Source organism: Arachis stenosperma, chromosome 5 (genome assembly GCF_014773155.1).
Source record: "Arachis stenosperma cultivar V10309 chromosome 5, arast.V10309.gnm1.PFL2, whole genome shotgun sequence".
Lineage (NCBI taxonomy): Eukaryota > Viridiplantae > Streptophyta > Magnoliopsida > Fabales > Fabaceae > Arachis > Arachis stenosperma.
Genome location: NC_080381.1, coordinates 112113784 through 112135555, shown reverse-complemented (window position 1 = coordinate 112135555; position 21772 = coordinate 112113784). Strand labels below are relative to the sequence as shown.

General features: G+C 29.7%; 3 protein-coding genes across 3 annotated transcripts; all 3 read left to right on the top strand.

Moving 5' to 3' along the window:
- Positions 1-475: 475 nt before the first annotated feature.
- LOC130980151 (uncharacterized) lies at positions 476-2604 on the top strand. The gene is made up of 3 exons (XM_057903796.1): positions 476-770; positions 2026-2200; positions 2319-2604. Exons 1-3 carry the CDS (start codon positions 632-634, stop codon positions 2410-2412), a joined length of 408 nt encoding a protein of 135 aa, XP_057759779.1. The 5' UTR covers positions 476-631; the 3' UTR covers positions 2413-2604.
- A 569-nt stretch (positions 2605-3173) lies between these two features.
- On the top strand, positions 3174-5450 carry LOC130980150 (chlorophyll a-b binding protein CP26, chloroplastic). Its single transcript, XM_057903795.1, has 6 exons — positions 3174-3465; positions 3898-3982; positions 4081-4131; positions 4243-4363; positions 4684-4818; positions 5032-5450. The coding sequence occupies exons 1-6, from the start codon at positions 3264-3266 to the stop codon at positions 5290-5292; spliced, it is 855 nt and encodes a 284-aa protein (XP_057759778.1). The 5' UTR covers positions 3174-3263; the 3' UTR covers positions 5293-5450.
- A 4940-nt stretch (positions 5451-10390) lies between these two features.
- Positions 10391-14008, top strand: LOC130981071 (uncharacterized). The gene is made up of 5 exons (XM_057904707.1): positions 10391-10613; positions 10704-10993; positions 11162-12296; positions 12672-13061; positions 13143-14008. The coding sequence occupies exons 1-5, from the start codon at positions 10391-10393 to the stop codon at positions 14006-14008; spliced, it is 2904 nt and encodes a 967-aa protein (XP_057760690.1).
- Positions 14009-21772: the final 7764 nt, after the last annotated feature.

The following is a 21772-nucleotide window of genomic DNA, read 5'->3' as shown; positions in this document are numbered from 1 at the left end:
AATAAAAAGAAAAAGTCAAAGTATGCATACTAGATACCAGACAAAGAAACTATAGAATTTAGTTTTAGAGTGATGATATGCATTCAAAATTTTTTTATAATTAAAGTTAAATTAAATAATAATTTAGAGTAATATTATTTATAATTAATTTTTGTTGATATTATACTAATTTAATTAAATTTAATTAACAAAAACATTTAAATGTGTAGTATTATTTTTAATTTTAATAGATGAAAATATAAAATATTTTAGATGACTATTTGTATTATTAATAATATTTTTATTGATATAATCTTATGTAATTAAATATATATATACAACTGTTAATTAATTTTTATTTTTAATTTATATTTTATATATAAAATGATTTAGTACTAGGTTTTTACAACATTGTTGAGAAATACTCCAACATATTTAAATAGAGATGATGGCTGCTAAATTATTTATATTATTCATGATGATATTATTATTATTATTTATTTTCAGAGAACTAGAGAGAGTTGACTGACAAATTAGAATTTGGTAGAGAGAGAGAGAGAGAGAGAGAGAGAGAGACTTGTAAAACACTAGCACTCTCCATTCTCCATTCTCACTTTCCACACACAAGAATTGTAACTGCAAAATCACGATCATGAACAACGGAGACGAAGATAACAAGGGCTTAATCTGGAAGCTTCCAGAGCTCAAATCCAACGATTTCGGTAAGATTGGTCCCGCCTTCGGCCTCGGCGCCGGCTGCGGCCTCGGTTTCGGTCTTGGCCTTCTCGGAGGTACCTCTCTCTCTCTCTCTCTCTCTCTCTCTGTGTGTTAATCTATAAGGTATCGAATTCTGACATTTAGGTCTTACAAAGTTCTCTTTTTTAATTTTTCTGCCCTTCGATTTATTCTGATATTCTTAATTTCATATTCCTTGATTCTCACTATGCATGTTCATGTTATATATTCTAAGTTAGGATCCTTGTATTTGTATTCCGTGATAACCAAGTTTGTTATGATGGATATATGGAGTATTTTATAGTGGAAGAACCTTGAAGGTTGATGATTGATGAATTGAACTTAATAACTCTAATGTAATGTGCTCTCCACAGGAAAAGAGAATTATTGGTGGTTCAAGCTTGCATCTTTGTTGATATTTTGTTGTTGTTTAGTCAAAATACTGATGAACTGAGAGAACAAACAAAGGAAGAAATAACATACGGAAATCATAGTTTTTGTTTGTTTTTTAGGGATCCTATCAACACCTGAAATGGGACCTTGCACTTATATCTCAGTTGCTCAACTTGATTTTGTGGTGGCTACTCACTTGAATGAAGATGTGAAGATGATAGCTAAGATGTAAACATGTTAAGCAGTTTAGTGAAACATGTCAAATTATTTAATGTTTCTTAGCTATCATTCTCACATGAAGATTTCTTTACGTGAGTAAGTCACTTTATTTTGTAGTCCCATTTGCTTTTCATTCATCCAATTTTGGTCCTCTTGGGCTAAAGACGGTGCAACTCATCCCCCTACTTCAGTTTTTTTGTGAGATTTCCTGAGAGTTTTGGGTTTAAACAAATTTTGGAGTTGTTTTGGGGAATTAGGGGTTGTAATGATTACATTTAGGATTTAAATCATATCTTTTTACAAACATGACAATGAATTTCATGACTTATATTTAGTCAGATGAGAATTTGAGATTCTTACTCTGCTTTAGATTTTCCTACTAATATTTTGTTAACTTTTCCAACTCAAGGTTTTTTCATATGTGCACTGGTTTGAAACACATCTTAAGTCTAAAATAGCTTTGAAATGAGATGTGTTTTCATACTCCATAGATTCTTGTTTCTACCGTGCCATTTGATTTCTCTTTCTCATGCCTTTTGGCTTTCGGCACATGACCTTTTTTAGTAACACTGCTGGTAATGAGATCATCCTTTGATTTATAGTAGCAGAGAGATGTAGTCAATGTTTCTAAATTAGAACGCATTTTCTACGCTGTTCGGAGTTCATAAAATCTTATGCATTGTACTCTAATGATTCCAGGTGTGGGTTTCGGCCCTGGAATTCCAGGATTCCAAGTAGGTTTTGGATTCGGTGCTGGATGTGGGGTTGGTATAGGATTCGGCTATGGTGTAGGGAAGGGCATTGCCCAAGATGAGAAGAAGAGGTATTCTAATGTTGGAAATCCTTTCCGTGGTTCTGGAAATATTATTTCTGAGTAAGTACATTGCTTAATTATGCTTAATTTTTTAGTATACCTTTATCTTTTTATTTGTTCAAAATTCATCTTTGTATGAACGTAATATGTGACATTTTTTGTGTGCTATTGTTAACAGGGATGAGATTACTGCCCTTGTGGATGACCTTGTGATTAATACTAAGAAGCTTATCAGGGCAACAACCAAAGAAATTGACAAGTGGAGAAGATGATGGAAGAGTCTTACGAATTCTTTTATGTATATTTGTATAAACCAAGATCTGTCTTATTCACTAAAATCATGGCAAACTCAATCAGCATGTTATAGACTTGTTGCCGTACACGACATGCTGAAATTTCGTATTAATATCCATTTAGATTATTATTTAAACTTGGTTAAAAATTGAGTTCCACCATTGTCTGAATTCTTGAATTTTCTTAAGTAACCAGTGAGCTTTATAAAGTAACCTCAATGTTTGCAAATAAAAAGAGAAATGCTTGTTTGACCCCTTTTTTTTTGGGTATTCAACATGTAATTATGTGGATTTCATTTTAAGGGGTCCACCAATTTGAATTGATGAAATAATTTACTTCACAATAATGTGAAATTCTGTACATGAAATTGTGGCCCAAAACAACTTAAAACTGCAAAAATAAAAACTAAAATTATGTGGTAGCTATTTCTTCTGATGAGTCTGCAGAAAAATACAAAATCAGATTCCTGAAATGAATCCATGTTGCATAGAAGGTGAAGGGCATGTATGGTAGAAAAGCAAGTATGGGGTTGGATAAAACATGTTATCCAAAGTGAAGCAATCCACAAGCTTAGAATCCACCCACATCAGCACCATCATCCAGCACAAATCACATATCGCCCAATCAAAACCCTGCATTGGATTACCATTTCCCAATATGGACCAATCAAATCACATGATCATGAATCTGACTTGGCAAGTCCACATCCACCAGAACCATGCATATAGTATCTCCTCATTCCACACCCTTACTACTTCCATTCTTCAAAACTTGTACACAAACATAACCTTCATTCCTTCACCTGAGTCTGTTAGAAGCTTCCACAAACATGGCTTCAATTGGGGTGTCTGAGATGCTTGGAAACCCTATCAAGTTGAGTGGTGCAGCCAGGTCAGCACCATCAGCTTCTAGCCCTGCCACCTTCAAGACTGTGGCTCTCTTTGGTAAGAAGAAGGCAGCACCACCTCCTCCTTCAAAGAAAGCTGCTGCTGCTGTCACTCCTGCCAATGATGAACTCGCCAAGTGGTATGGTAAGTGGTTGCTCCTATCTTCATATCCTTTCTTTCTTTTGTTCTTTACCATATCTAATCTAGTTACTAGAAAAACTTCTACATGAACTACTTTTTATTAAATTACAAGTATTCTTTTAGCGGAAATTCGGTATAGAATTTGCTAATAAACTGAGAGAACCAAAGTAGTTAACAAGTCCATAGAGTATAGACATGGTTGTGTTCTTTTGACAATGTAATTTGTTGAAATATGGTAACAGAGAAAGGAAGAGAAGGAACTAACAAAGTTTGACTTAGCAGTAAGAGGAGGGTAACTTATTGCTATAGCCTATAATCTCCTAATTAGTCCTAATTAAGTTCTTGTAATGAACTAACAGTTTTTTTTTATATACTCTAGTTGTACAATTCAAGGTAGGAAACTAGTTTCTGACCATTGCTTCCATTTGGTCACAGGTCCTGACAGAAGGATCTTCTTGCCAGAGGGTCTCTTGGACCGATCCGAGATCCCACCATACTTGACTGGAGAAGTGCCCGGAGAGTATGAGGATACTTCTCTAGCTAGTCCCCTTTGAATCACAAACATTGTGTAACTTTGACTTGTTTTGCTTAATTTTTCTTTGATATTTGTTGATGCAGCTATGGTTATGATCCTTTTGGTCTCAGCAAGAAGCCAGAGGACTTTGCCAAGTATGTCTTAACACTTTGTTTCAAACTTGATATATATTTATGTGTGAGCTATGCTTTAAGGTAATTTTAATGGATTGGTAATGTTGAGGGTGGATTCGTTGTTCGATGCAGATATCAGGCATACGAGTTGATTCACGCAAGATGGGCAATGCTTGGTGCTGCTGGATTTATCATTCCTGAGGCCTTCAACAAATTCGGAGCTAACTGCGGTCCTGAGGCTGTTTGGTTCAAGGTTTGTAACCTTTGTAAGACCTTTCACTTTGTTTAAGTTCATTGATATATCATATAGCAGCTTCATGACTCAATTCAACAAATGAAATTCTACAGAACTAATCACATGTACTAAGCAATGATTTACCTTTTGATCTGCTATGAGAAAAGTGAATTTAGTCTTCTAGAATAGTCGAATTATAGCTACACTTTTTTTTTTTTTAACAAAGTGCAAAATTATTTGTTGTAAATAGGCTCTTCTAGTGACTTGAGAGTTGAGATCACTATAAACTTTGATATAAACATAAAGCCAATTCAATTTTTTATATGTAATTGATGCAGACCGGAGCTCTTCTTCTCGATGGTGGAACGCTTAACTACTTTGGGAAGCCGATCCCCATCAACCTCATTGTTGCTGTCGTCGCTGAGATTGTACTTTTGGGTGGTGCAGAGTACTACAGAATTATCAATGGCCTGGTATGTGAAAGTTCTCAATTTGAATAATTGATTTTCAACCTTTATTAATACAATTATGTCAAAAACCTTTCTTATATTTGTAAGTAGCAGAGTAATGAATCCTCTTATTTATGTCTCAATACCAAGTTCTTATTTGGTAAACAAAAATATGGAATTTGCAACTAAACAATGACTGGTTTAGATACTAATTTGTGAGGTATGTATTGATGGTAGGATTTGGAAGATAAGCTTCATCCAGGTGGTCCATTCGACCCGTTGGGACTCGCAAAGGATCCGGACCAAGCTGCATTGTTGAAGGTGAAGGAGATCAAGAATGGAAGGCTTGCCATGTTTGCCATGCTTGGTTTCTACTTCCAAGCTTATGTCACCGGAGAAGGCCCCGTCGAGAACCTTGCGAAGCATCTCAGTGACCCCTTTGGCAACAACTTGCTCACTGTCATTGCTGGTTCTGCCGAGAGAGTTCCAACTCTTTGAATCAACCAATTCCATGTTCTTATCATCAAATGTTAATTAAGAAAACATGTACAATATGAAGGCATTATTATGAAGGCATTTTGCTTTTCTTCCTTTGGAAGCAAACTCACTTTTGATTTATAGAGCCTTATTAGTAGTGTGGCCTCTTAATTCTTCAACTTCCCTTCCAATCCATGCCTCATCAAAAGTTTATTATAGGAAATGGTTTTTCTAACTTTGAAATTTATTAAAGATATAATCATTCATATTGCCTTCTCCTATCAGTTTAAACTTTTGGGATGAATAGTTTCTTGACATGGTATCAAAACTTGTCCGAAAAGTCTAGAGTTCGATCCTTAGTATGAGTTGGTTTAATTTGCAATGCAATACAAAGTAAATTACTGAAATATATTCCTCAAGTTAACTAAAATTGTGAATTGATGCATGAGAGTTGACTATTATAAATTCTAAGTATAACAGAGTTATATGAAACTACTTTAAAATTTGAATTAATTAATTATGTTAGTAATATGGAATTTTATTTTAATTGTGCTAGAAAGCAATAGAGAAACTTCAGCCTTGGCCTGAAAATAATCAAATATTATGGGTCATGAAGAAGCTAAAAAGGCCCAATGATGACCAATAATAGGACTAAATTTTATGTCAGACCAAAGACAAAATCTTGACCCCTGAGCCAAAAGAACAAAACTGTTGAGCCTAAACTAAGTCTCATCGCAGCTGAGGCCTAGCTAGCAGCTACGCATATGCTTCTTAATATGCACTTCGGTGCGAACTTTGATGAATACGTCAAGTATTGAATATGCTCTTTCACTTTTTTCCGATAAATGAGAGAAGAGAAAAAAAAAGAATTATTTGTATATTATTAAAAAGAAAATAAATAAATAAATAAATAAAATTATATTAGTATAAAATTATACTAATGTTCTTATAATAAAATAAAGTATAAATATTTTTATTTATTTATATTTTATTGTATTTTATAAATATTATAAAATATTATAATTTTATATATTTGATTTAAATTATTCATTTAATATATATATAAAATATTTAAATATAAATTTTTATTATAATAATATATTAAAACTATTAAAATTTAATTTATATTAATAATTATTAATAATAATAATATAATTATGGATAACATTGTAAATACACAAAAAAAAAATTTTGCTTTTTTATTTGTAATAGATGAAAAAAAATTTTGGTCGGACCTACACAAAAATTTTTATCCCTACCTAGTTTTTGGGCATCCAAACAAAAAAAAAAGTCATTCATTTTTTTTTTATTTTTCTTTAAAACAAACATAAGGTTAGTGTCGTAAAAGTAAAACTTAAAATTGAGATTGTTCAATTCATCTCACAAAAAAAAAATTTATCTATATCCATAATTTATTAATTAACATAAATTTTTAAACGAAGTTTTGATCTACGATAAATTAATTTTGGACTAGAAAATACTATGACAAAAAAAAAAAGCTAAACTAAGTCTGACCTATCAGTTTTGGCAGCTGAGTTTCCAACAAGCACATTTGGATTTGCATGGTTTATCTTAAGGGCATTGTTACATTGTTTAAAGGTAGAGAAAATTAAAATAACTCCTCAATTATCCAAAAGTGTCATATCATCCTCCAACCAATATATATGACATTCCATGAAAACAATATAAGACATTAGATAATTTATGTGTGTTTGGATTATAGTTTATAAATAGGAATTTGAATAAAATTAATTTTATAAATTTGATTTTGATAAAAAGTAAATTTGTGTTAAGTGATTTATATTTGGTAATCTTTATATCAAAATGGATTATAGTAAAATAAATGTTGTTTGGATTATATTACTCAAGATCACTTTTAGATACAAAATTATTAAAATAGACATCAACTTAAATAATTTTTGTATATTATCTTATCATTTTAATTTAGATATTTGAATAGATCTTATTAATTAATTCTATAATAAAATTAATATTTATACACTAAAATAAAAATAATATATAAAAATTGACAAAATATATTTTTGATTAAAACTAACAAAATATAAATTTTAGAGAGTACTAAGAATAATAAAAAAATTAAATATTTACCTTGATAGTAATTGAAATAAATCAAAAAAAAATTATGATATTTTTTATATAGTATATTTTTAATACTCTTAGTACTCTTTTTTAGTATGCTATAATCTTTTATTATTATTATTTATAATTAATTTTTTGTTTAATTTACTTTCTTAATAAGATCAATAAATTATATTATAAAAAATAATAAAAATAATACAAAAAAAATTACGATTATAAAAGTGTATAATATCACATAAATAATTAAAAATAGTAAATAATAGAAAAAGATAGTTTATACAAACAATCATAATATAAATAATACAATAGTATGCATAAAAGATAAAGTTGATAAAATATAAATTAAGATTGAGTATTGATGGCTAAAAATCCGTTGGTGAAACGAAGAAGCTTAAAATTATTACTTCTTGAAAACATAGTTTTGAATGCAAAATCACTTCTACATTCATAAATAAAAAATTTACCAAACCAAAAATTGAAGCTTTCAAAATGTTTAAACGTAATTGTTTTTGAACGCGTTTGCCAAACACACCCTTAATTATTAGAATCGATCAACAAACCGTGATAACTATGTGGCTCATGTAACTTGGTGATGAACTGTTAGTTAATATGATCACCTTAAAAATAGTTCAATTTTTAAATATAATTCGGTCTTTTTGAGAAACAAAACAATGTCCTTTTGCTTCTCTTACATGGACCTAATTATCCCTAGAAAATGAACCATTTTCACATGGTCATATTAATTGTTAGTTTCCGTTAATCGACTTCAAAAACTAAATTATCTAAAGATAATGCTAGAGAAATAATATGATTATATAACATAATAATTATAATTTTATATATATAATATTTGTAATTACATATTTATTATATTTAAAATTATATAATTATTTTAATAATAATTAATAAAAATTAAATAAAAGATTAATTTTTTATTATTTCTCAAATATTATTAATTATCTCATGTCTTTGTTGGTTGGAGTCCAATATAAAATTTTTGGATTGTTGAGGGGTGTTTAAGCATTTAGAAGAAAGGTAAGGAATGGAATGATCATTTACTCAATTTTTTTATAAAAGGCATCATATTACAAATATCATTCCAATAAACATAGTCAAATCTAAAGTTACCTAGCTGGTTTGTGGATATATAAATGTGCCTTTAGTATAGTGTGCCCACGCGAGGTGTATGTAAACAATTATGTTAGATTTATATTAAAATTAATTATTAGTAATAAATATATTAAAAATAAATTAAATTATATATATAACATGAATATATAATAACTAATTTTAGTGTGTGTTTGAATTTTAGTTTGTAAACGAGAATTTGTATAGAATTGATTTTGCAAACTTGATTTTGATGAAAAGTAAGTTTGTATTGAAGTGATTTATGTTTGGCCATCTTTATATCAAAATTGATTATAGTAAAATAAATATGGTTTGAAATACACTACTCAAAATCACTTTTAGATGAAAAATTACTAAAATAGACATCAATTTAAATAATTTTTTATATTATCCTATCATTTTAATTTAGATATTTGAATAATCTTATTAATTAATTTTATAATAAAATTAATATATATTATTTTAAATAAAAATAATATATAAAAATTAGCAAAATAAAATTATATATATAAGAATATTTTTTTGGTGACTATGTATAAGAGTATTTAATCAAATATGTTACATTTTTTAAAAATTTCAAATATTAACATAAAAATGTTAATTTAGTATTTTTTTATATTGTATTTTTGGTTTAATACTCTTAATAATTTTATTCTTAATATTATTTTATAATCTAACGTGTATGATTTTATTAATATCTATAATTAATTTTTATTTAATTTTTTTTAAATAGGATCATAATCTATATTATAAAAAATTACAATAAAAAATTATATATACCAGAATTATAATTATAAAAAAGAATATTAAAAATAATAAAATTAAATATTTATTTTGACAGTGATGAAAATAAATCTAAAAATTCTTGATAATGTATTTTATATAGTATATTTTTAGTTCTTTTAGTACTCTTTTTCAGTACTTTATAATTTTTTACTATTATTATTATTATTTATGGTTAATTTTTTGTTTAATTTACTTTACCTAATGGAATTAATAAATCATATTATAAAAAGATAATAATAAATATAATATACAAAAATCATAATTATAAGAATGTATAATGTCAAATAAAAATTTAACAAAAAAATAAAAATAATAAATAATAGAAAAAAAGAACTCATATAAAGAGAAATAGTAAGAAAAGAAGGCCAATTCACTTAATAAGAATTCTATAAATAATACAATAACATGTCTATAGGATAAAATTATTAAAGAAAAAAATAGATGTTGAGGGTAAATGGCTAAAAGCTCGTTGGTGAAACGCAAAAGATAGAAATTGTTGCTTTTGGTAAACGTGGTTTTAAATACAAAATCATTTCTGCGTTTGTCAAACTAAAAATTAACCAAACAAAAATGTGAAACTTTTAAGAAGTTTAAACGTGTTTTTTCTTCTTAAACGGGTTTGGCAAACACACCCTTAATAGTTAAGTTGAATATATACATAACATTTTTGGTATGTAAATATATTAAAAATGAATGAAATAGTCACTTTTTTAATGGTTAAATTTAGAGTAAATACAGTGGGAGTACGTACTCCTCATCTAGCGCCCGATGCTCTGCTAGGGTTTCACTGCGCCGCCTCCATGGTTACACATTTCTTTGTCTTTTCTTCGTCAAATTTTTTTCCATCTTCTTCTGTTTTTTATTTTTTTTCTTAATTTCTTTTCCACTTAGCTCCCTAATTTTCGTTTTCTCTCCCAATTCATTGCTCTTTTAATTCATTCCATTTTCTAATTCACTCATTCCATATATCTTATGTCTCTTTGGAACCATTGAATACCAATTCTGATTTTCTCTACACCATGAGCAACAAATCAGAGACTCAGAACCCTCATATAATTGCTATGACGGTGGAGGGTGCCAGCCTTCAAGTAGCACCCAAAGAAATATGAAACTGCTCTCGTGGAATTGTCGGGGTTTGGGGAGACCCCTGACAATCCACAATCTTAAAGGGATTTGCAAATCATACTCTCCCGAAGTTGGTTTTATGTGTGAAACAAAAAATCAATCTCGACAAGTTGAAGGAAAACTAAGATCTTGTGGTTTCAAGGAATGGTTTATTGTAGATCCGGATGGATTATCAGGGGGTTTGGCAATGGCATGGAGGGATGGTTGTACTGTTTAGATTTTACAGCATGGTAGATTTTTCATTGCGGCATCAGTTCTGACAGCTGGTTCTAATGATTCCTATGGTGTTCTAGGTGTTTATCTCAGTTCAAATGATCAACATAGAATGGCTCAATTTGCTGAATTAACTTCAGTCACCCAACAGTTCGATGGTAAGGTTGTGTTAATGGGGGATTTTAATGCCATTTCTAATCAATTGGAGAAAGAAGGTGGGGGTGCTAAATCTCCTTCTTCTATTGAAACCTTTAATAGTTTTATTGATGATAATTCCCTGATTGATATTGGTATGGTCGGAAGACCATTCACTTGGTCAAATAGACGGAGGGGTGATGAGTTGATACAGGAAAGACTGGACCGATTCCTGGTAGGAGTTGATTGGCAGCAACTCTATCCCAATGCAACGGTTCTTAGATTGTCAGAATCAGGCTCGGATCATGCCCCTCTTCTCCTAGACTCTAATCCGAGAACTGAGAGATCTAAACGCAGATTCAAATTCCAAGAAAGATGATGTTCCAATGATGAAATACGGCAGATTGTTAGAGAGGTTTGGCATGAACAGATTGATGGTTTAGCCATGTATATCCTAGCTCAAAAAATAAAGCGTTGTCGGCATAAGATTGTCAAATGGCAGCAAGAACACAAATCTAATTCGAAGGTGGAGATTGATTTACTACAGTCGGAATTAGAGGAACTTCGTTTAGCAGGAATTCATGGAGGCGACATCATTTCAGAAATAGAGGACAAACTTGAAAAAGCATTGCAAAATGAGGAATCTTATTGGAAAGATAAGTCTAGAGTCAAATGGCTCAAATCTGGTGATCAGAATACAGCTTTCTTCCATCAGAAATTTAGAAATCGAACCCAAAGGAATAGAATTTGGCAACTAACTGGTAATGATGGTGAAGTGGCTATTTCAAATGCTGGTATTGCTTCTGTGGCTGAATCTTATTTCAAGGACATCTTTTCCTCCACTTGTCATGAGAACCCTGAACCTCTATTGACTCATTTTGAACCTAAGGTTACAGCTCACATGAATCGTAGGCTTCAAAGACCAGTGACTATGGACGAAGTGAAACGCGCAACATTTAGCATTCATCCTCAAAGTGCTCCAGGAGATGATGGTATGACAGCAAAATTTTTTCAAAGCTTCTGGAACATACTTAGTGGTGATGTGTTTCGAGCAGTTAAGAGCTTCTTTTCTAGGGGCAGAATCTTGAAGGGTTTTAACCACACTCAGATTTGTCTTATTCCCAAGATTTCTGATGCTAAAGATATGACTCAGGTAAGACCAATAAGCCTATCTTCAGTCTTTTACAAGATTATCTCCAAAGTATTTGTACATAGGCTTCAGAGTATGATGAGTAGACTAATTAGCCCTACGCAGAGTGCTTTTATTAAAGGCAGATTAATCTCTGATAATATCCTAATTGCTCACGAGTGTATGCATTACTTGAAGAACAAAAAAAGGGGTCTCGAAAATGAAATGGCGCTAAAATTAGATATGAGTAAGGCATATGATAGGGTGGAATGGCACTTTCTTTGGTTTATATTGGAGAAGTTTGGTTTTGACTCTCGATGGATCATGTGGATTCGAGAATTAGTGACAACTGTTTCTTATTCTGTTATTGTGAAAGGACAACCTTATGGTTTCTTCAAACCAAATAGAGGTATTCGACAAGGAGATCCTCTATCCCCCTATCTTTTTCTTTTTTGTGCAGAAAGTCTCTCCTTCTTACTACACAAGGCAGAATAAAACAGACTAATTCAGGGTCTTCAGATACATAGGCGATGTCCCAAGGTCAACCACCTCCTGTTTGCTGATGATTTCATTTTATTCTGTAAGGCTAATCCTGAAGCATGTTTAAATATCCTGCATTTATTGAATTCTTATGAAAGCATCAGTGGCCAGAGGGTAAATCTTAATAAATCTGCTGTATTCTTTAGCCACAACACTCCATCCACTACTCGTACACTACTGGCCAACTCTATGAATATTAATCATATTGGGGCTCAGGATAAATACCTTGGTTTGCCTTCTACAGTCTCTAAATCAAAAAAGGCTTCTTTTAGTATGATCAAAGAAAAGGTTCGGAAAAGAATCCAAGGGTGGAAGCGCAATCTTCTTTCGTCAGGTGGTAGACACGTATTGCTTAAGGCAGTGGGAGAAGCTATTCCTATTTATACATTGTCTTGCTTCAAGTTGCCTGATGGTTTAATTTCGGAAATTCACTCTCTACTTTCTCAGTTCTGGTGGGGACAAAAAGGTTCTGAAAGGAGGATGGCTTGGATTAGCTGGGACACTATGACTCGCCCACGAAAAGAAGGAGGCCTTGGATTTAAAGATCTCAGAATCCAAAATCTGGCGCTTTTAGGCAAACAGTTTTGGCGACTTGTAACACAGCCTACTTCCTTATTATCCAAAATCTTAAGAGGTAAATACTTTAGCAATGGTAATGCTATAATGGCAGAAATTGGAGTCTTACCTTCTTGGTGATGGAGGAGCATACTGGAAGGCCGAAAGATTGTTGAAAAAGGTCTTAATTGGGCTGTGGGTACTGGTGAGGATATCCGAACATTTGAGGATCCTTGGCTGCCTCCTCCGTATCCTTTAATGATTTCTAACATGCCAAATAGACAGGCTATTTTTGAGTTGTTTCCAAGAGTTAAAGATCTAATTACTGAAGATAGAAATTGGAATCAGAATCTCATTCAAGAACTATTTCCCCAAGACGTTGCAAACAGAATTTTGTTAGTTAAAATTCAGCAGAGTAGGGACAAATTGCAATGGGATTTGAACAAATCCAAGCAATATGATACAGCTTCAGGTTACAGAATTGGCTATTTATTTTACCATCCGCCTCTGGAGCTTTGTCCTAATTATATGCAACAGAAAAAGTCGTGGATTGATCTATGGAAGTTGAACTTGCCTCACAAAATTAAGCTATTTATCTGGAAAGCTCTCCATGGCCGACTTCCGGTGCTTGATCAGATTCATCACCGCATCCCATCTATATCACCAATATGCCCTTGCTGTCATGAAGCAACGGAAACAGTCACTCATTGTTTGATCGATTGCTCTAGAATTAAAGACGTATGGTCTCAGAGTTATCTTCGTGACTGTCTTCCCCCTCAGAGTTCTAACGACTTTTGGACATGGTGGACTGCATCAACAGAGATACTTAACCCGTTGAAGAATGCTGACCGTAATCCTCAATTGCTTGCCATCATTTGCTGGAACTACTGGAAAGCTCGCAACCAGTTGATTTTTGAAGGTTCTACTTCTATGCCGTCTGCCATTCTAGCAAGCTCTGTCAAGTTGCTCCGTGAAATCCAAAGAACTCCTAGTTTAGGTCGTCATCTCCATGAGACAAGCTCTTAGGTGCATTCAATTTGATTTATCATTATTTCTTCTTTAAGATTTTTCTTCGTTTTTCGACCACACACCGTTGGATGAATACCTTCAGTGTAGTGTTTTTGGGAAATTCCCACCTTTTATTATGATGTCCTGCTTTTGGACATCTTTGTATTTCATTTTTTAATAATTAATGAAATATAACCTATTATCTTTGGAAAAAAAATTTAGAGTAAATACTAAATTGGATGACTCTTAAATGGTAACAAAATAAATGATAATTTTTTTTTAATAAAGCATATGTCAATTCGGTTAAATTTAGGAGTGATAATGGGGTGGGTAGGGTGAGTTTTTGCTCTATCTAACCCTGTCCTATCCTACAGTAATTTACATAGAATTTGTGGGTAGTAAAAAATTAGGAGATTATTTCGATAAAGATACTAAAAATTATTGGACATTTTTATTAAATCGGTTAATAATTTATTTTTTAATAAATTAGAACAAAATCGATTTATTATAGTAATAATAATAAATTCAATTGTCCGCATTATAATTATTAGACCCGATTTGATCCGATCGATTTACACAATTTAAATTGAATCATGTTTAAATTTTTTGATAAAAAGACAAATATATTCATGATTTTTGTTTTAAAAAAATGATCCGGTTAATTATATAAATTGGTCAGTTCGACCGAATCTGATAACAATTAGGTTTATTGTTATTGTTATAAAAAAATCAGTTTTATTCTAGTTTGTTAAGAAATTTAAAAATAACCGATTCATTAATATGTCAAATAATAATGTGACACATGAGTGTCTTTACAAAAAGACATTTTACGCGTCTTTACAGGAGCATTCTCCAAAAAGTTAAACTCTAACCCGTCCCCACGGATACCTACCTGTCCCTACCCGCTCCTATAATTATTAGAATTTAATAAATAAAATTAAATTTCAAAATTTATATAACCATCATCGTATACATAACATAAATTAAAGTAAAAATTTAAATATAATATAATATAATATTATTAATCATTTTACTAATTATTTTACATATATTATACATATTATATATTAAAATTATACATATTATATATATACCAAAAGGTCCAAGAACCCGCCCGTTAAAAATCAAGGTTGCGAGAACCGGACCAATCAATAAAGCGGTAAGACAACTGGTTTACTGATTTAATGGTTCGACCAAAGTTCAACTGAGGTTCAACCGGTTTAATTAAATATTAAATAAAATTATTAAAAAATAATATATGTAATGCATGATCACATCTAGTTGTTCTATCTTCAAAAATAAAATTTTTTTATTAGTAACAACTACAATTTACAAACACAAATTTACACAAATTAAATACGACCAATAACTAAATATTGATTGTTGAACAGATCTATAGAACATTTCTAATCCATCAAGAAGCCAACAATGCATGCAGCAACAAAAGTTCAAAACAGAAAAGTACCAATTACATTAGGCATCAAAAGTTCAGAAAATAAACTCAGAAATCAGAATCCATACAATTAGCCAATTAAATCAACAATCAACAAAATTAATAAGTACCACAAAAAATTAACAAAATTACTTTTGAAGAATTAACTCAAATGAAAAAGAACAGTATGCCTGAACAGAATCACTAAATGAAGTCAATTAAAATACAAAGGTCTTCAATAATTAACTAGAAAGGACTAATTTCATAATTGCTAGGCTTGAAGATGCCCACAGCCTCATCAAGAAACTTAGCAGAAAAAGAGAGAACCTGAAGAAATAAGGGAAGAAGCTCGACTGCTCGAGCGTTCCACAGAGGTGAAAGAAAGGTCCCAGTGAGAGGAGGTGACGTTTGCGGTGAGAGTAAGACGAGACGCGACGGCGGGGAGAAGAGTTCCGCAACGGCCGAGCAGTGGAACAGAGGTGACGATGGAGAGACGTTTGCGGTGAGAGTGAGACGAGACGCGACGGCAAGGAGAAGAGCTCTACGACGGCGAGGAGAAGAGCTTTAATGGCGTTAACGCTGCCGCTGGTTGTTGCTGCTTAAGTGCTGAAGATTGAACTTGGGGCTTGGCTTCATTGCTTCTGATTTAGGGTTAAATGGGTTTAAGGTTATTTATTATTGGGTTGAGATTGAGAGAGAGGGAATCTGTTTCTTTTATATATAAATAAAGAAAACTAAATGGGTAAAACGACGTCATTTGGGGAGTAGTCAGATAAGAAAAATCGCAAAAAAATCGACCGGTCTAAACGATTCACCGGTTAATCACTAGTTTAACCAGTTTTTTGACCGATTTTTTGTCAGCCAATTTTTGAACCTAACCGGATCGGTCTAATGACCGGTTTCTAGTTAATTCGATTGAACCGGTCGGTCCGGTTCGATTTTCAGAACAATGTTAAAAGCCCACCTCAATACAGGACGAATAATTACCTGTTACGAACGAATAAAGACAGAATAAGTACTTACAGATTCAGATGGTGTTGCCATCACTTGCTAAATCTTAAATGTAATGTGATCAATCTAGCACTATTCTTTTTCCCCCACATTAATTGGATACTTTGGGCCACCCTTATCATTTACAGCTTTATGCTCGGAATCTTGGTTGTTTCTTTTTTTTTCCCTTTTGTATATGTGATTTTTAATCCTTTCTTTTTCATACTCTTCTTTGGGAGTATTACATGCATGAATGGCTGTCTAAACTTTCTGCATATTCTTTATCAAAATGAGATGTTGACCCAAGCAAATGAGAATATGTTCAAGCAATTCACTTTGCTTAATTATATGTAGGTTAATTCATAATTTTATTATTAAATGTAGTGTGGCCCTTATTTAAAGTGAAATTACATCCAATTAATAACTATATTTCAGTAGTGGCATAACTACTCTAAATCGATTTGAAATTAAATATCATACGAACTGAATACATCTATTAATAATATAATAAACAAATATTACTCTATAAAAAATAATATTGATGTGTTTTGTGATCGCACCGACGAAACTGTATTTTATAAAATAAAAAAAACCTCTTAAAGAAATTTATAAAGTGATAAAATAATATATTTTAATCACCTTTAAATTTATAATTATTATTATTTATGAATCTATTATCTTAATTTAAAAATAATTAAAATATTATTTTATTCTTTTATTAATCTGATCTTCTTACTAGCTAGAAGAATTTGATTCGTATTATATATAGATCAATCAAAATTTTTTCATAGTAATAAAAAAAAGTAAATAAGAGAAGTGAGAAAAAATAAAATTATTTTAATGGTTAAGAAATTATATGTTTAAATCAATCGTTGGTCTAAAAGAACCACCACTTAATTCTTCTTTTGAACAAAAAAAAAAAAAAAAAAATAGCATGCACAATATCCATACCATGCAAATTAAAAACCCTTCATACAGAAAAGAAAACTTCCAAGAAGCTGTCTCCAATAATGAAGACAAATTCTAGGTAATACAATTTGTCATGCTTCATGAAAAGAGTAGAACGTACCCACGAGAAATTTGAATTTGAATCATATAAGTCTAAGATTTTCCTTTGAATATAATGGTAAATCACATGCAAAGATATACAAATGAAAATTGTATGTTGTCATCACCATATGGTACTATTACTATTATTATTACAATATTGGACTATGGTACAATCAAATAGTAATTCATTGACTTGTTCATATTCCTTTCCTTCTATGGAGGTAGTTGCTCCAATCCTACCCAACAGAAATCAGAAAATGATGGCTAATAATTTTATGCCACATCATCACCTCCAATTCAGATCTATGTTTATTATGACTAATCTCCATCATCATGTACCCACCTAAATTCGTTCGAAATAAAAAAATAATTATATTATATATACTGAAAATTGATTATTAGTATAAAATATATTAAAAATAAATTAAATAATATATATTTATAACATATATATATTGATTGATTTAATAATTAATATTTATTATATACATAAAATTTTTATAATAATAATAATAATAATAATAATAATAATAATAATAATAATATAATCTAAATCCATTTTTTCTTTCACTACCAAACCATATATATTATTAATGAAAAATTGAGAATGGTCTTTTTGTTCCTACCAAAATAATAGTTTTTTTTTAAGAGAAAATGATAAATATATTTTTAATTTTTTATCTTAAAAATAAATAAATTTTCGATTAATTGAAAATAAAAAAATATTTCTCACATTTTAAAACGCGAGACATTAAATTCTTCTAAAGGATTTGTTTGTCTTCTATATATATTTTAGACAAAAAACTTAAATATCTCAATTTTTAAAAATGAATAACATTTTTATATTTTTAATTAATAAAAAATTTATATATCTTAAAATTATAAAATTATGGATCTATTTATTTTTTTTTCTTTTCTAAATTATATGGAGAGAAAAGAGAAGGGTTAGAACCCTAGCTAACTTTTTCCTTCTCTTAAAAAGACATAATAATGGGTTAACACCTCTACTTTCTTGCCATGGAAAGTGAGTGATAAAAGTGAAGCTAGCGTAGCATTTTGTTGGCATAAAGAGATGCCTCATGTCTCTGCAGAGCATCTAAAGAAGTGCCCAAGAGGAGCTTAGAGAATAATAAAATATTCTAAAACCCTAAAATGCAAAATTAAAAATGGAAATCATGAGCTTAATTTTTAAAAATATTTAAAGTAGAAATTAGAAAAGGCCATTTATTTACTTATAGAACAACAATACACACATGTGAAAAATTATATATCGCATCTCATAAATGTCTGAGCATATATATATATATATATATATATATATATATAATAAATCCACAAGCAAATGAAAAGAAATAGCACAGCCACATTACAGTATGAAATTATTATATATTAGAGTATTTAAATATATCAATCATTTATTATAATAAGTTGATTTAAGAGATTATTCAATTTAAATACTATATTGTTTTTGTATAAATTTTTATATTATTTGCCAATGTTTATTTGGTCGGCCAGCCAAATGATTCTACAGTTATTTTTTTTAAACAAAATCTTTTAAATTGAATTTTGTAAATAAATAGAAACAATATTGTGAGTATTTTATATCTATCCTAAAGAATTTTTAGACAAAATATAAACATACATATTTTCTCAAATTAGACTTCTTAAATTGCTAAAATTTTTATATATAGATAATTCCAGTGTGAAACACGAAAATATTTAATCATTTTAATGTTTTATACCATTATGATGGTAAGACGTTTTGTAAAAAAAAAAAAATTATTATTAAAAGACAAAATATTATTGATGTTTCATAAAAGTCCATAATAATGCATAACACATAGTTTAGGTCTTCTTCAAAAAATTCATCACTTATAATTCAATATATATATAAAAAAAAGTTATTCATAATGTATGCCTTTTTCTCTTTATTTTCATTCTTGCCTTTGGCAAATTAAACAAACACCACCCTCTCTGCTGTGTCTCCTACTATTACTAATGGTGTGGTGTTGATAGGGCATGTATATAGGACCCCAAAGCTATAACAAGGTCCAATGCCTTAAAAGCATCACTTTGCAATATTATATGTCAAAACTCAAAACCTTCTTTTGGGGTAGGGTAGTCTGGTAGATTACTAATTTACTATTGTATTAAGTGTTTAACACCCTTGGACAGTTGGACTCAATTAATTGGCTTTTTTTGTATAAATTAAAGTAAAAATAGTGATATATTCTAATATTGTAACTTTTAGTATTTTTTAAATTATAAAAAGTACACAAATTTAATAATTCAATTTTTGTATCTTAAATTTTTTTATTTATTTTTAACAAAAATTGAATAATTCAATTTTTATACCTCTCATAAATCGAATAATTTAATTTTCGTATCTCTAACAAATCAAACAATCTAATTTCTATTTCTCTAATAAAATAATTTTATATTTAAAAATAATATTTTAAGAATCTACATTTCAAAAAAATACTATTACTACTTCAATATCAAAAACAAAAAGTGCAATTAATTATCTATGGCCAAATATTGCATTATATCATATTTATGTACAAGTGTAATAAGGAAGTAGTGTTTTTTGTATTTGTACATCAAATTGATGCCGCCTTATTGTTAAATATTTTTTTTATTAAATAAAGAGTATTGTACTTTTATTAATTAAACAAATATTAAGTCTCTATTTTGTTATATTTTATACGAATAGATAAGATTTAAAAGAGTAATAATCCACTAACTAGGTCAATTATATGCTTTTTTTAGAAAAATTTAAAATGAATTTCTTACAAAAAATTAAAACTCATAAGTCATAACCGATTACTTTATTTATTATTTCTAATAATATATTTTTTTAATATTAGATCATATTTTATCTGAAATGAATTAATATTTGGATTCATGAATAGAAGGTAAAATAACTCCGTTAAAAAGTAAATGAATTCACATTTTATGTAATAATTAAACAATATGTGTCGGTTTAGCATATAATACATAAGATATTCTTGTGATTAGTCTTTGAGTTAACCTAAGTCATGGAACCATTATACATGACAATGGTGTTCAACTAACTAGACATTCACATTCACATTCACATTGTGCTCCAATCTCCAAAAAATAAACCAATCTAATTATCTAAATTATCTTGGTAGGGGGAATCTATTCTCCTCCTGAACAAAGACAAAGTAGAAAATGGCAGGACCATTTGGTATTACCCATGCAATCTATTACTAATTTATTATCTGCCTTCTTACTTCTTTTTTATTAGTGAAATCTTCCAATATTCTTCTAAGTCTTAACCAAATGTTAGAACATTATGGTCCTTTTCTTTTCTCTTTTGTCTTACCAACTGGATTATTGTGATTCCTTCACAATATTAGAAATATAAAAAGTTATGTTCATTAATTAACCCTTGTCCGATGAAAAGAATAAAAGGTTATGGCAATGTTTTTAATATTATTATTATAGTATTAATTTTTTTAATTGTTAATTACTTGTTTACTAATACTTTTATGTATATGCTATGGTGGTCCAATATTCTGTGGGAATTTTATTTTTTATCTGCTATCCGTCAAATTTATTATTTCAACGGATTGAAAATAACTTTATGCAAAAAACCAAATATTTCACGTTTTTGTCCTATTTTATTTGGTTTTGCATGTATCAAATTATTCAAATTTTTAAAAAAATTACTATACCGGTTCTGTTCAACTATTTTGAGATCGTGCATGTGATTTGCCAAAGAAAAAAGAATTAAATAAGAGTTTATAGATATAATATAAGTTAATTTATATATAGTGTACTAGCTTTTGGAAGGTGTGGAAACAGCATAAATGATTTAAATCAAAGAATCTTCCAAATAATCCAATATTTTGGAGCACATGATGGTGCTGACAAACCCGAAATTATAAGTTAATTAAGAAATAAGCACGACTAATTATGGTTTATAGTGGTATTACCATATTTTGTAATAAAACAAATGAATGGAAGACCCTATTGTTCAGGGCCCAAAAGATAAAAAATAAAAAAACTTTTTGCAGAAACATGCTTTTTCAGGTTATCATGACCATTATTAAAGTGTTACAACTTAAATCAACTTGGATTAGTCAGATAATTAGTTTATTCGTCTGTTTATTGGAATTTAAATTTTACTTTGTATATCGAGTAATTTATTGATAGTGATAAACTTTTAAATAGAATTCAGATTCAACCAATTAATCTTTAATCTATTAGGTTAAAAGATACGGTGACAACTAAAATTTTTTTTACAATTTACAAGTCATAAATTTTCTTTTATATGTCCCTTA

What these genes read in the sequence shown, in the direction of transcription:
- LOC130980151 (XM_057903796.1), top strand. Translation starts at nt 632, where the DNA reads ATGAACAACGGAGACGAAGATAACAAGGGCTTAATCTGGAAGCTTCCA. An exon ending in CGGTCTTGGCCTTCTCGGAG is followed by an intron (nt 771 to 2,025) that starts GTACCTCTCTCT and finishes TAATGATTCCAG; the next exon opens with GTGTGGGTTTCGGCCCTGGA. An exon ending in TCTGGAAATATTATTTCTGA is followed by an intron (nt 2,201 to 2,318) that starts GTAAGTACATTG and finishes TATTGTTAACAG; the next exon opens with GGATGAGATTACTGCCCTTG.
- LOC130981071 (XM_057904707.1), top strand. Translation starts at nt 10,391, where the DNA reads ATGAAACTGCTCTCGTGGAATTGTCGGGGTTTGGGGAGACCCCTGACA. An exon ending in GGCAATGGCATGGAGGGATG is followed by an intron (nt 10,614 to 10,703) that starts GTTGTACTGTTT and finishes ATGGTGTTCTAG; the next exon opens with GTGTTTATCTCAGTTCAAAT. An exon ending in ATTATCCAAAATCTTAAGAG is followed by an intron (nt 13,062 to 13,142) that starts GTAAATACTTTA and finishes GCATACTGGAAG; the next exon opens with GCCGAAAGATTGTTGAAAAA.
- LOC130980150 (XM_057903795.1), top strand. Translation starts at nt 3,264, where the DNA reads ATGGCTTCAATTGGGGTGTCTGAGATGCTTGGAAACCCTATCAAGTTG. An exon ending in ACTGGAGAAGTGCCCGGAGA is followed by an intron (nt 3,983 to 4,080) that starts GTATGAGGATAC and finishes TTGTTGATGCAG; the next exon opens with CTATGGTTATGATCCTTTTG. An exon ending in CTGAGGCTGTTTGGTTCAAG is followed by an intron (nt 4,364 to 4,683) that starts GTTTGTAACCTT and finishes TAATTGATGCAG; the next exon opens with ACCGGAGCTCTTCTTCTCGA.